The 14,244-nt window shown below is 40.6% G+C and overlaps 1 protein-coding gene across 3 annotated transcripts; it reads left to right on the top strand.

Moving 5' to 3' along the window:
* The first annotated feature begins 279 nt into the window (after positions 1 to 279).
* alpl (alkaline phosphatase, biomineralization associated) lies at positions 280 to 13,972 on the top strand. 3 transcript variants are annotated; one of them, XM_071335372.1, is made up of 13 exons: positions 280 to 431; positions 676 to 753; positions 2,849 to 2,971; positions 4,110 to 4,229; positions 6,139 to 6,254; positions 7,908 to 8,082; positions 8,551 to 8,726; positions 8,937 to 9,077; positions 9,263 to 9,332; positions 11,702 to 11,836; positions 12,003 to 12,194; positions 12,597 to 12,716; positions 12,866 to 13,972. In XM_071335372.1, exons 3-13 carry the CDS (start codon positions 2,866 to 2,868, stop codon positions 13,129 to 13,131), a joined length of 1,617 nt encoding a protein of 538 aa, XP_071191473.1. In that variant the 5' UTR covers positions 280 to 431; positions 676 to 753; positions 2,849 to 2,865; the 3' UTR covers positions 13,132 to 13,972. The 3 variants fall into 3 exon arrangements, with proteins under 3 accessions (XP_071191473.1, XP_071191474.1, XP_071191475.1); XM_071335373.1 differs by lacking the exon at positions 676 to 753; XM_071335374.1 differs by lacking the exons at positions 676 to 753; positions 2,849 to 2,971.
* Positions 13,973 to 14,244: the final 272 nt, after the last annotated feature.

The following is a 14,244-nucleotide window of genomic DNA, read 5'->3' on the forward strand; positions in this document are numbered from 1 at the left end:
CTGTTTTCACACATTTATAAACTAGGCTATAAATAAACTAAAGACCGTTTATATGCTATGTATAAACCTCTATATTACGTATGTAGGTTTATAATATGTTTCAGTTTTTCACAAGCTGACAATGAACTCGGCTGATTTAAATGAACGTGAAAAGCTTGAAAACAAATCATTTTGAGTAGCCTAGATGCAACAGTGAAACAGGGCGACAGGCGGCACTCAAGATCCAGCTCTTCATATTATGGTGCCATTATTTATAGCGTGGTTCTCACCATCGAGGTGAAATACCGACCGCTATTCTCAGCGGTCCAGACAGAGCAGATAGGCTTATAAAAGGATGGTCAAAAGATCCTCAAGAACACATATGAAAAGGTGAACGTGCTTTGTCAACGGACAGAAGTGGTTTTGCTACAGAAGCTTAAATAGATCCCGCAGTAAGTTTATTCCTTTAACTTTTTGCACCAATAGACTTTGGAATGTCAGGAGATGTCAATGGTTTATCGCGTGCAGGCTATTTAGAAAATATGAAAATACAATATTGCAATTGGCTGCATTGTCAGGAAAATCGCTGCAATTAAACAATCCGCTTACATAGTTTCATGGTGTGTATCGCTTTCCATCTTCTTAAAGCCATATTACGCTATAATGTAGCGGTTCTGTACGTTTTTGTGATTGCAGATTCTTGTAGGTATAACTCAACCTTCCAACACGTGATTGAGCATCAACACAACAATAGCAATACGTACCTTCCTTTTGGTAAAAACATTTTTTTATTAGCGTTTGCACCAATATCTGATTTCGGGATTTTTGAGATTGTGATGATTGTTTGCAAGTTTTCACATCACCACACTAAATCACGTATCTAGATATACAGCCAATTTAATTCATTTTGGTTGGTATCCTATGCTGTTGGATGTTCATTTTCAACATTATAAAGGTCAACTAGTAGTGAGTGCTCAACCATAGTAAAATACATGTCAGAATTCACAACCGATACTATTTATCTAGAAAATAACTAATACACTGTGATGCACAATAACTCAATTGGTTGGACACGCTCACCTTTTACAGGTAAACAGAAAAAAATAAAACACATAGCAAGCCTTTGTTCTTTTCAGGTTTTATTTGAACCAATTGCAAATATTAGACAGTCATTGCTCCCTAGACATGGCCATACTTATCTTCCAAGGTGATTTATGTTTGAGCCGACACTAATGGAGTGGAATGTGTAGCATATGCTTAGGAGAGGATGATCTCATCTACAATTTCTCCTGTACATGCCTTATCTAATGACTGAATTAATAACTCATTGTATGGTCTTATGCAGATATTCATGGAGCCTTTATAAGCTATACAGGCATTACATCTTATCATCTCCTCAACAAGGCAATGGTAGTTCAGAGGGGAAAATAATGCCAGTGCTAGAGACACTGAGACATTAACAATATCACCATAGATATTCTGTATTTTATTTTTATTTAACCTTTATTTAACTAGGCAAGAACAAATTGTTATTTACAATGACGGCCTACCCCGGCTAAACCCTCCCCTAACCTGGACAACGCTGGGCCAATTGTGCGCCGCCCTATGGGACTCCTGATCACGGCCTGTTGTGATACAGCTCGGGATCGAACCAGTAGCAGTGTACAGCATACCCTAGGATAACGCCAAAACCCAGAGTTTTTGAAAGAAAAGGATCAAAACATGCCATTTGGAACACAACATTGATTGAACTGGATTTATTTCTTCTTCTTCTATCACATTTTGGAGGGCCGAAGTCATCTGTTTGGGGGAATGTGTCTGAGGTCAGTGTTATCCCAGAATGGAGGAGCCTGTGTCACTGAGCCCTGAGCTCACCAACATTATTAAACCTAATCCCAGATCCACTTAAACAGATTGAACCCTGTACAGGGACTCACCCCCTAGAGCTCAGGTACTGAGCTGGCAGGTGAAACTGGAAACATCTGTCTTTCTTTTTTATGCAAATTCCAACCTGGACACTTTTTCTCCTTGACACCATGGGCCGAGATGTACTCTCGATGGCGGTGACCCTCTTTTTCTCTGGCATTCTCCTGGTGGCCATCCTGGCACTTCTCTGCTATTTCACCTGCAGGCTGGCTAGTGTGATGCCGATTGGTGGGCCCGACCACTTCTGAGCTTCTCTCAGAGGATAGACCTGCGTATGTGGCACGGTAAAACCTCTCCTCTCCTTAGAGACCAGCTAGCAGATTTGTATGAGCTCAACTTCAGCATATTTTACACACATTTTGTAGGACTTGCGTTGTCTGCGTTGTCTGTTTTAATATCAAAGTAACAGGACTCAATCGCACACAGTTTCAAGACTTTGTGAAATACCATTTTCTTTCACGCACATAATGCTTATTTAGAGCATGTGTAAAAATTATTTTTTCAAAATCTCTTCTTTATAAACTCTAAACCTAATTTAAAAATGTTCTCTCATTTACTTATGGGTGGAAGTGTCCAGTCAATCATTTGGTGTTAATCGGCTTTGTTATGGCTGTTAAATCTCTCTGTGCTATGGCCCACAATCCCATTAAAGTGACCTTGACCACAGCACAAAAGAGGGACAGGAGAGGGACAGAGGAGGGACTGGGGAAGGAAGGGGGGTATAATAATATATTAAAGGCTGGCTAACCAGAGCCTTTGGGGCCGGGTTGGGACTACATTACCACAATACCACCATTTATTTTCACTGTGAAAGCCTAAGTTGAAACTTACCTGCTTCCCCCTTCTTTGTTGCACTTTACAGCAAACTCATCAACTTTATTTCTGTGAATCAACATCATTTTGTGTGTTCTTTCATCAGCACTGATTTCTCCTTATTTTCCAGACTCACTCTAGTTTGGGATGTGGTATGTGACGGTAGTCCCAGGTAACACTACGGCCATGACATTCTTTCTCATCATCTGCTCATGTCTGGCCTGGGGAGGCCTGGGGAAGCCTCAGTTTCCTGGTGAGACACAAACCCATCAATAAATGTAATGTCTTGTAACAGCATCCAACTGTTTGACTGAAATCCATCAGAAAGAGCTAAGAGGGGACACATACTAACTGTTTCTCTCCCCCTTCTCCCTGAAGTGTGCACTTGTTCAATCCTGCTCATAGATTTGAAAGGAAATGGATTTGTTTAGGAAATGTGGTGAAGACTCACTCTAGCACATGCTTACACCAATCCAATGTTTGAATAGTGAATGAGTGCACACTTCAGGGAGAAGGAAGAGAAACAAAATTGGGCTTTGATTTATTGGAGATGTGCAGAAGTCTCCAAATGCTCTTATGAAGGAAGTGCTACTTTTCTGTGGTTTATTGCGTCTTGTTTAGAATAACACGGCTCGTTAGGGTTATAACTGTCAGTCTATTTACCCAGCTGAACAAAGTTCACACTGTATTTACAGTATGGCAAGTGATCCTCTGTTTTCTTAGTCCTTTCTACAAAATGACCAGAATATTTTAGTTCCTGAAAGACTATGTACAGATCAGGAGAAGTTCACAAAATGGATTCCAGATGTATAATATTTCTACCCATACAGTAAGAAGATTATGTTCCTTCTTGTTGTAACATCATACATGTGTGTGCAGTTCTAGGCTATAGTAGGCAACATGTGATTTCAGAAATAAGAAGCCTACATGCTGGAGTTGTCAGAGGTTCTATGGTTGCCAGAGCCTACAGAACTTGTCATTATTAATACAGACAGTACATGTGTATGTGCTTATAGTCATCCTGTTGGTTCTTTGATATTATCGTCCATACTTGATCATATTATATGTCATGCTGAGACTTGAAAACAGTAAAGCAATAAGTTACTCACAAAGGAACTTTGTCATCTTCTGGGGGTAAAACATTAATTAGAAAGGTTATAACTAGGTTATTAAATACAAGTTAATACGTTATTAATGGCTTCTATCTTTTCTGTGTTTATCAAATTTTTGTCCATCAAAAAACGCTTCTATGGATAAACCTCAAAGTGTATTTGATTTAATTTGGGCATATTCCGTCCCACTTGTCCCACTACTTTCACAGTTGTTACAGATCACTTCCAACTGGCCTCTTTTCCTCCTCATTTTAAACTAAAACTACCTCCGTGTTGCAGACCAAGAGAAAGATCCCCTGTTCTGGAACACATGGGCCCAGCATACTTTAAAGAATGCCCTCACACTTCAGAAGCTCAACCAAAACACTGCAAAGAACCTCATCCTCTTCCTTGGTGATGGTAAGTCATGATTGCAGGAGCCTATTTCAATCCATGAGTATGTGCCATACTGTATGATAAAGTGAAGTCTTAACGCAATGTAATGCACTCAGAGCGCTTATGTGCCGCATACTGATTTAATATTTTTATGCAGTTCTAGATTATCTTTCCTAGTGGTTGTAGTAGAAAACGAGTATATCCTCCTCATCAATCCATAGTCGTTTTTATCAAAACATTCTGGTGCACTGATATAATCCAGTCAGAAGTAAATAGAATGTCACACTTTCAAAATCTGATGTTGAGTATGTTAGCCTTCAAGCATTACACAAACATGCTGCCAATGCCAATAGATAACTTGGCTGCTGCTTTGTGTTATGTTGCTGTATGTAGTGACCCATTAAATTGTGTACCCCAAAGGACCTTAACTGTCTATGTTTTTAGATGCAGCAGTATACAGTGCACATTTCTCTGTCATGTATGACTACCAAGCTTAAAAAAGTAATGCTGGATAAAGTGGACATGTACGTCAGTTCACATCCTCTACCAAATCATCTATTTTGACACCAAAACTACCGTTTTAAAGTTTGGGCTCACAGAAATGTGCTTGTTTTTGAAAGAAAAGCACATTTTTGGTCCATTAAAAGAACATAAAATTGATCAGAAATACAGTGTAGACATTGTTAATGTTATAAATGACTATTGTAGCTGGAAACGGCTGTTTTTTTTAATGGCATATCTACATAGACGTACAGAGGCCCATTATCAGCAACCATCACTCCTGTGTTCCAATGGCACGTTGTGTTAGCTAATCCAAGTTTATCCTTTTAAAAGACCAATAGATGATTAGAAAACCCTTTTGCAATTATGTTAGCACAGCTGAAAACTGTTGTGCTGATTAAAGAGGCAATAAAACTGGCCTTCTTTATAATAGTTGAGTATCTGGAGCATCAGCATTTGTGGCTTTGATTACAGGCTCGTCAGTCTATTCTTGTTCTGAGAAATGAAGGCTATTCCATGCGAGAAATTGAAGATCTCGTACAACGCTGTGTACTAGTCCCTTCACAGAACAGGGCAAACTGGCTCTAACCAGAATAGAAAGAGGAGTGGGAGGCCTCAGTTCACAACTGAGCAGGAGGACAAGTACATTAGAGTGTCTAGTTTGAGAAACAGACACCTCACAAGTCCTCAACTGGCAGCTTCATTAAATAGCACCCGCAAAACACCAGTCTCAACGTCAACAGTGACGAGGCAACTCCGGGATGCTGGCCTTCTCGGCAGAGTTCCTCTGTCCAGTGTCTGTATTATTTTGCCCATCTTAATCTTTTATTTTTATTGGCCGGTCTGAGATATGGCTTTTTCTTTGCAACTCTGCCTAGAATACCAGTTATTAATTATAAACTTGGATTAGCTAACACAACGTGCCATTGGAACACAGGAGTGATGGTTGCTGATAGTGGGCCTCTGTACGCCTACGTCGATATTCCATAAAAAATCTGCCGTTTCCAGCTACAACAGTCATTTACAATGTCTACACTGTATTTCTGATCAATTTGATGTTATTTTAATGGACAAAAAAATAGCTTTTCTTTTCAAAAACAATGAAGAAAAAAACAAAACAATTTCTAGGTGACCCCAAACTTTTTAACGGTAGTGTATATGAAAACTAAGGGAAAAATAGATAGTCAACTCTAAAAAGATCAATCTCGTTGACTTGTGAAAAGGCAGATCTCAAGTAAAAGGGGGGTCCTTTCCACTAAATGTATAGGTGTCTGTTTAGTGGGAAGAGCAGCTGCTGTGAAAAGCGAGCACAGAGCAATGTTAACCAGATGGAAAACTAAAAGGTGTTAATGCATGAGATGAAAAGGCTCTGAGTCCCTTAAATAGATTGACACCCTAACAGAGCGAGCGCCGCTTTGCTTTTGTTGTGTAGGAATGGGCATTCCCACAGTGACTGCAGCACGAATACTGAAGGGGCAGCTGAGCGGACAGAGTGGAGAGGAGACCCAGCTGGAGATGGACAAGTTCCCCTTTGTGGCGCTTTCCAAGGTCTGACCTGGTCTGTTATCATATAGAAGCGCTAGAAAATAGCATGCAACATTGATCTGTAAGTAAAGGGACAGTTCACCCAAATTACAAAATGACAGATTGGTTTCCTTACCCTCTAAGCAGTCTATGGAAAAGGTATGACAGCAATCCATGCTTTGGTTTAGCTTCCTTGGCACTGTTTCCACATGTTAACGTTTTAGCATTTGTGGCACAAACACCATTCAAGTCATGGGACCGATATTAGCATTTTTTGCGCATCATTTCCAAATAATCCGAAATAATAAAAAATGTATTTTGAAGTTCAACAAAGTCCCTTATAGATGATTTTAACATAGATTTGAATATCGGTGCCATGACTTGAATGGGATTTGTGCCACAAATGCTAAAACGTTAGCATGTAGAAACAGTGACAGGGAAACTGAACTAAAGCATGGATTGAAGTCATACCTTGTCCATAGACTGTTTACAGGGTAAGGAAACCAATGTGTCATTTTCTAATTTGGATGAACAATGACTTCTGCACCAGCAGCAAGATACAAGGCCACATATGGTCTACGTCAGTGGTCCAACCGGTCAATCGTAATCGACTTGTCGATCTCCAAGGCCTTCCTCATCGATCACCAAACATGTCTGTTAAAAAACAAACAATGATAAAGCCTTGGGTTCCAATTTTTAAGAATATTTTTTTGTGCTGTTGGCGGTAGGTGCACTTGATTCAGCAGTGATAGCGCCAGGAAGGCAAAGTGTTCCCATTTTGAACCAGTTCATGTGTCAGAAGGTAGAACTCTGCCTACCCAACAGGCTCAGAGAGCAAATCAAGTGTACCTACAGGCCTACCGCTGGCCAGTCAGATAGCTCAGATCACCGTGTCTGCACAGTTTCCTCATAGACTGTTAAAAACATTCTTAGAGCGCACAACAAAGTTCATACTGGGAGGTTTCACAAATGTTAAACCATGACTAGAGAGAGACTCAACGAATACAGCAAAGAGCTGCTGTTTTTAGGAGTAAGTTCATGTTTAAATTGTTATTCAGCACTTTCAATGCTTTATTCAACACTTTTATAAGCCATAAAATACACGTTCTCCCTACTTCTAGTTATGCTACAACCAGCACTGCAGCTGCAATGAATGACAATAGAAAAGTGTTTCGATGAGCTTGCATCGGCTTGTCTCTCGAGTAATATTTCACTTTATCTGGACATTGGATTAACAACATGAATTGTTGCATGAGGCAGAAATAATTCAGTGCAACTTGAGTTTCACAATCACCTGGATAATGTTGCATACATAGGCTTACGCTTTTTAAGTCATGTTTAAAAATCTGAACGGTAGATCTCGGCTTGCATTTTATTTTATTTTGACTCGGAAAGTGAGCTTGACTCAGAAAATGTTGGTGACCACTAGTGTATGGCGTACGATATGATGTGTTATTATGTTACATACTTGTCAAGAAGCCAGACATAATGTAACTACTGTATCTGCACTGTTAATGGAGCAGCAATTTCCACAAATTATTTATCATGTAATTACACAATCTGCATTTAGAGGTGAAGATGTTTGGAGGGGGTGTATAACACCAACACGGCATGCACAACAATGACTCCTACTACAATTCTATGTAATTGACACATGGTACTGCCCTGTCTCTGCAGACGTATAACACCAATGCCCAGGTAGCAGATAGTGCAGGCACGGCCACAGCATACCTCTGTGGGGTGAAGGCCAACGAGGGCACTGTGGGCGTGAGTGCAGCTGCTGTCCGTTCCCAGTGCAACACCACACAGGGTAATGAGGTCACCTCCATCCTAAAATGGGCCAAGGAAGCAGGTACAGTGTCATCATAACATTTTATTCACAGTACATCTCCACACCAGATCTACTAAGGCTTATTTGGCCATCCTGGGATAAGCAGTAGAGACACAGCATGATAACATTGTAAACGTACTGTAGGCATGCATTGATGTCAATGGGGAGTTTATAGCTACAGATGATCAGGGATCCAATCATTCCCCAGAGACCAGACCAGGCAGGCTGTGACCTTGTGACCTGAGCTCTTCACATAACACAGAAATAGATACTTCACATAATCACCTCAGGAACAGACGTTAGCTCTTTAGTTGCTGACCCACTGATTCTCAGTGGAGATATTTATACACCACACTTATCAGTCTGATATAGTATTTACTCTTAGAATTTCCAGATTCTTTGGATCAATTGGTTGACTTCAGATCTAGCAGACTATTGCACAGAATCCAAGCAGCACGTTCAAAAACTGTTTGTGTGTTTGTCACCCAGGCAAGTCAGTGGGAATAGTCACAACAACACGTGTGAACCATGCCACCCCCAGCGCAGCCTACGCTCACTGTGTGGACAGGGACTGGTTCTCTGATGGCGAAATGCCCGCTGAGGCAGTACAGGCGGGCTGCAAGGACATCGCCAGGCAGCTCTTTGAGAACATTCCCAACATCGATGTGAGTCACAGCATATAATATGGATCCTGATATTACAGAAAACATCCAGTAATCCTGCATGCAAACTGTGTCCATTGTTCAGCCAGTAATATTGAGCAAATTGCACCTGTAATGTTACGACTCACAGACAGTAAATGCTCTCCTAATTATTTTTGCTGTGGATTTCCATAGAGATAAATCAAATGTTTTATCTCTATAATGTATGTCTAGGTGATTATGGGAGGAGGGAGGAAGTACATGTTCCCCAAAAACCAGTCAGATGTGGAGTATCCTGGAGATAAGAAACATTTTGGTACCCGCAAAGATGGAAGGAACTTGGTGGAGGAGTGGACTAACAGAATGAAAAACAAGGTCAGCTGCTCCGTCTTAGTCCATCTTTCACTCCTCTTTACCATGTCCTGCTGCTTCCTCCATGTTCTTCTCTCAGTCCTCCTCCTTTCTCTTTTTTCTTATCAAGGACATTTGAATAGTTTTAAGTTGTCGCATGTTTAGATCAATCCCATATGATATATTGTTTTCTTTTTTTAAATGAACAGAAAGCCCAGTATGTATGGAACAAGAGAGAACTTCTATCAGTAAATCCTAATAATGTGGATTACATTTTGGGTGAGTTCTTTTTTTAATTATTGTTGGTTGTACACTAAACAAAATATCAACGCAACATGTAAAGTGTTGGTCCCATGTTTCATGAGCTGAAATAAAATATTTTAAAAATGTTCCATACATACAAAAAGCTTATTTCTCTCAAATGTTTTGCACAAACATTTGTTTACATCCCTGTTGTTAGTGAGCATTTCTCCTTTGCCAAGATAATCCATCCACCTGACAGGTGTGGCATATCAAGAAGCTGATTAAACAGCATTATCATTACACAGGTGCACCGTGTGCTGGGGACAACAAAAGGCCACTCTAAAATGTGCAGTTTTGTCACACAACACAATGCCCCAGATGTCTCAAGTTTTGAGAGTGCGTGCAATTCGAATGTCCACCAGAGTTGTTGCCAGAGAATTCAATGTTAATTTCTCTTCCATTCATCTGCCGTCATCACCTCATGTTTCAGCATGATAGGATCTGTACACAATTCCTGGAAGATTAAAATGTTCCAGTTCTTCCATGACCTGCATACTCACCAGACATATTATAATTTTTTATTTAACCTTTATTTACAATGATGGCCTACACCGGTATCTGTGGTATCTGTGACCAACAAATGCATACACTACCGGTCAAAAGTTTTAGAACACCTCCAGGCTGTGCAAGGGCTATTCTACCAAGAAGGAGAGTGATGGAGTGCTGCATCAGATGATCTGGCCTCCACAATCCCCCGACCTCAACCCAATTGAGATGGTTTGAGATGAGTCGGACCGCAGAGTGAAGGAAAAGCAGCCAACAAGTGCTCAGCATATGTGGGAACTCCTTCAAGACAGTTGGAAAAGCATTCCAGGTGAAGCTGGTTGAGAGAATGCCAAGAGTGTGCCAAGCTGTCATCAAGGCAGAGGGTGGCTATTTGAAGAATCTCAAATATAAAATATATTTTGATTTGTTTAACACTTTTTTGGTTACTACATGATTCCATATGTGTTATTTCATAGTTTTGATGTCTTAACTATTATTCTACATTGTAGAAAATAGTAAAAATAAAGAAAAACCCTTGAATGAGTAGGTGTTCTAAAACGTTTGACCGGTAGTGTATCTGTGTTCCCAGTCATGTAAAATCATAGATTAGAGCCTAATGAATTTATTTCAGTTGACTGATTTCCTTATATGAACTGTAACTCAGTAAAATCTTTGAAATTGTTGCATATTGTGTTTTTTTTTCTTCTTCCGTATATATAGATTTTACGACCTGCCTGTTTAATTTTTTGTAGTCACACTATAAAGTGGCTGCTGTTAATTTGACAGTAATTTATAGGCAGCTTGTTAGGTTGTGGTCTACTGGTATAGAAGTCAGGTGCAGGAGAGCAGAGAGTTGATCAGGCGCACACTTTATTTGGCAGAAGCAACAACAGACGGACGCAACTGCTTCAAATTCTCCGGCCAATGGCGAAAGTGAAAAGCGCGACAACAGTCACAATAATGCAAATGTTTAACAATTAAACATACTTCGGGTTAAACACGGTACCCGGGGAAAAACCAGCCTGGCGCGTCACACAAAACACGTAACAAAACAATTCCACACAAAGACATGGGACGGAACAGAGGGAATATATATGTAGTGTGATTAGGGAATGTAAACCAGGTGTGCGGGGAAATAAGACAAAACAAATGTAACAATGAAAAGTGGAGCGGCGATGGCTAGAAGACCGGTGACGTTGACCGCCGAACGCCGCCCGAACAAGGAGAGGAGCCGACTTCGGCGGAAGTCGTGACACAGCTCATTGGTTTACTGTAATCTAAATACAGTATCAAAGCAGTACTGTAGAATTGACTGTATTATAATGTAAAAAAGTAAATGCTACAGTAATCATAATGAATGAGTGAAATTCATTGAGGGGAGATAGGATTTACATGTCACAGTATTTTACTGTGATTATATGGGATTGGTGCAAGCAGGTTGGCTGCTAAATAATGTGTTTACACATACAGCATATCAATTAATATTTTGAGTTGGCACAAACTGGCAGCGATTACATGGCAAAACAGAGCAAAAGTGTATGGCAAAATGCTCAACCATAAAGGTTTAAGACTTGCTGCCACTCCAATCTGTCCCCTATACATTTTTAATTAATGTCACACTACTACCACATACCAGTTAAATTGGTACAGCATTCTCACAAACAGGTGCAACAAATATAGCCTCTTACAAGGCGAGCGTCAAAATATGTTAATGAGCGAGAAACAACAATACTATGTACACACTAGTTGATAATACCCAATTAGAGTTACAGTATAAATGACAGTTTTCTGATACAGTGCATGTTGATCACTGTTAATCATCTTCTCAGTGTTAAACCGAGCTTCCTGTGTTAACACAGGTCTGTTTGAGCCGGGAGATCTGCCCTACAACCTGGAGAGAAACACTGAGACAGATCCTTCCCTGACGGAGATGGTGGAGCTGGCCATCAAGATCCTGAGGAAAAACCCCAGGGGATTCTATCTGCTGGTGGAGGGTGAGTGTTTTGTCACTCTGGCATCAGTAAATGTGTGTTGCATCAGGTTAATCATTTATATAATGTGAATGTAAAATTTGCAAAGGTGAGGCTGCTTTGCCAATGCTGATGCTAGATTTTCTCATCTGCGTGAGAGAGAGAGGTTAACCAGGCTGTGCGTTGGCAGGGGGGCGCATCGACCACGGACATCATGAGGGCAAAGCCAAGCAGGCCCTACATGAGGCAGTAGAGATGGACCGGGCCATCGGCCGCGCCGGCCTCATAACCAGCATCTATGACACAATGACTGTCGTCACTGCTGACCACTCTCACATGTTCAACTTCGGAGGCTACACGCCAAGAGGGAACACCATTTTTGGTGAGTAATGAATGATTTTACAACCATGGATTGTATGTAGATACACTGTATCAGTCCTCTGGGTATGATTCTATGCATAGTCACTTTAATAGCTCTACCTACATGTACATACTACTTCAATTACCTCGACTAACCAGTGTGCCCGCACATTGACTCTTTACTGGTATCCCCTGTATATAGTCTCGCTATTGTTATTTTACTGCTGCTCTATAACTACTTGTTACTTTTAATTCTTATTCTTATTCATATTTTTTTAACTGCATTTTTGGTTAGGGACTTGTAAGTAAGCATTTCACTGTAAGGTTGTATTCGGGTATGTGACAAATACAATTTGATTTGATTCACTTTGTTTCACAATGGATGGTGATGGAGGTGGGGTATTGTTTTCCTCTCTGTCTACAGGACTGGCTCCCATGTTGAGTGATGTGGACCAGAAACCCTTTACCGCCATCTTATATGGGAACGGACCAGGGTTCAAAGTTATCAACGGTCTGAGAGAGAACGTCTCCACCCTTGACTATCGTAAGTGAAGTCTTACCGTCATTGACATAGTGCCATTTTGACAGTCCTCTGTCATAGAGAACACCAATTGGTCTTTGGTATGCCAGAAATCATCCATCTGATATATTTCTTCTTCCCTTTCTCTCTCTCCACCCCGCCCCTCTCTCCAGAGGGAAATAACTACCAGGCCCAGTCTGCAGTGCCGCTGCGTATGGAGACTCATGGAGGAGAGGATGTGGCTGTGTTTGCTAAGGGCCCCATGGCTCATCTGCTGCACGGTGTCCACGAGCAGAACTACATTCCCCATGTCATGGCCTATGCTGCCTGCATCGGCCAGAACAGAGACCACTGCATGTCATCCGGTGGAGCCTCTAGTCTCAGCCCTGCTCTGCCCAGCCTGGCAGCTCTCCTCACGCTCACCCGCCTCCTCTGCTGACCTTTCACCCCAACCCCCCTCCTGCACCCCACAGGCCCCTCCTCTCCTTATACATGTAATACTCCCACACCTTTTTTCCTGTTGTAATGTGGATCTTTTTGTGTGGGGATTTTCTATTGTTGATTTACAAATAATAATGTCCAGTTGAATGACTTTGGGACCACTGTAAGGGCATTTAAAGATGAGTGTTTTGAGCGTTGGTGACGTTCAACCAGATTCAGTTTTAGAGTAAATAGGAGGATATCACTTTCACTCTACTGTAACATATAGGATAGGTTGTGTTACTCAACTTTTGCATTGTTCATCATTCTGGTAACACCAAAACTATTTCAAGAATTCTGTCATATCAGTGGGTTTAAGAGAAGGGCATCACTCTGAATTGATATCAATTATTGTATCGAAAAAATGATTAATGATAAAGCAATGTTGCTGCCCACCTATTTGTTTTCTGTCAATTGTATGACTTTGGATTAATCAACTTTTTAAAGAAACCAGTTACTTTTTAGAAACCTACTGTAAAGGGATTGATTTTTATATTCATATTTTATTTCATCCGCTCCCTCGACCTAAACAGAAGACAAACAGTTAACAGAATCTACCTCATCATTTTTTGGGGGGGGAGAAGTGAAAACATTGCAATGAGGAAAGTAGAGGCTATATTTGAATGTATAGTTTAAACTTTTTTAAATTATTGAAATGGTATGTATTCCATGTTCTTTGTACATACTTCCCGAAGGCATTGAATGAAAACAGTCAGAAACACACCCACCAGTATTTCCAACAACAGAAGTTGTTGCAAGATCCCTTAGCCAATAAAGGAAGTCCTGTTGGTTTTTCATAAGATGTTGTCATAACATTATTGGTGTGTGTACTGTCAATGGGAAGGAAAATGGGATACGTGTAGTTGTCAGTTGCAGAACTGAATGCATTCAACCGAAATGTGTCTTCTGCATTTAACCCAACCCCTCTGAAATAGTAGAGATAATGGCAGTTTGCTTAGAACTGATTGTGGTTGCACTTTGCATTCTGGAAACCATTTGGAATGGATTAGAACAAATTTGTAATTTCATTAAGAAATGAGTCATGGAACACAAATTAATTAATTAAATGTTT

The sequence above is a fragment of the Salvelinus alpinus genome, chromosome 12 (genome assembly GCF_045679555.1).
Source record: "Salvelinus alpinus chromosome 12, SLU_Salpinus.1, whole genome shotgun sequence".
Lineage (NCBI taxonomy): Eukaryota > Metazoa > Chordata > Actinopteri > Salmoniformes > Salmonidae > Salvelinus > Salvelinus alpinus.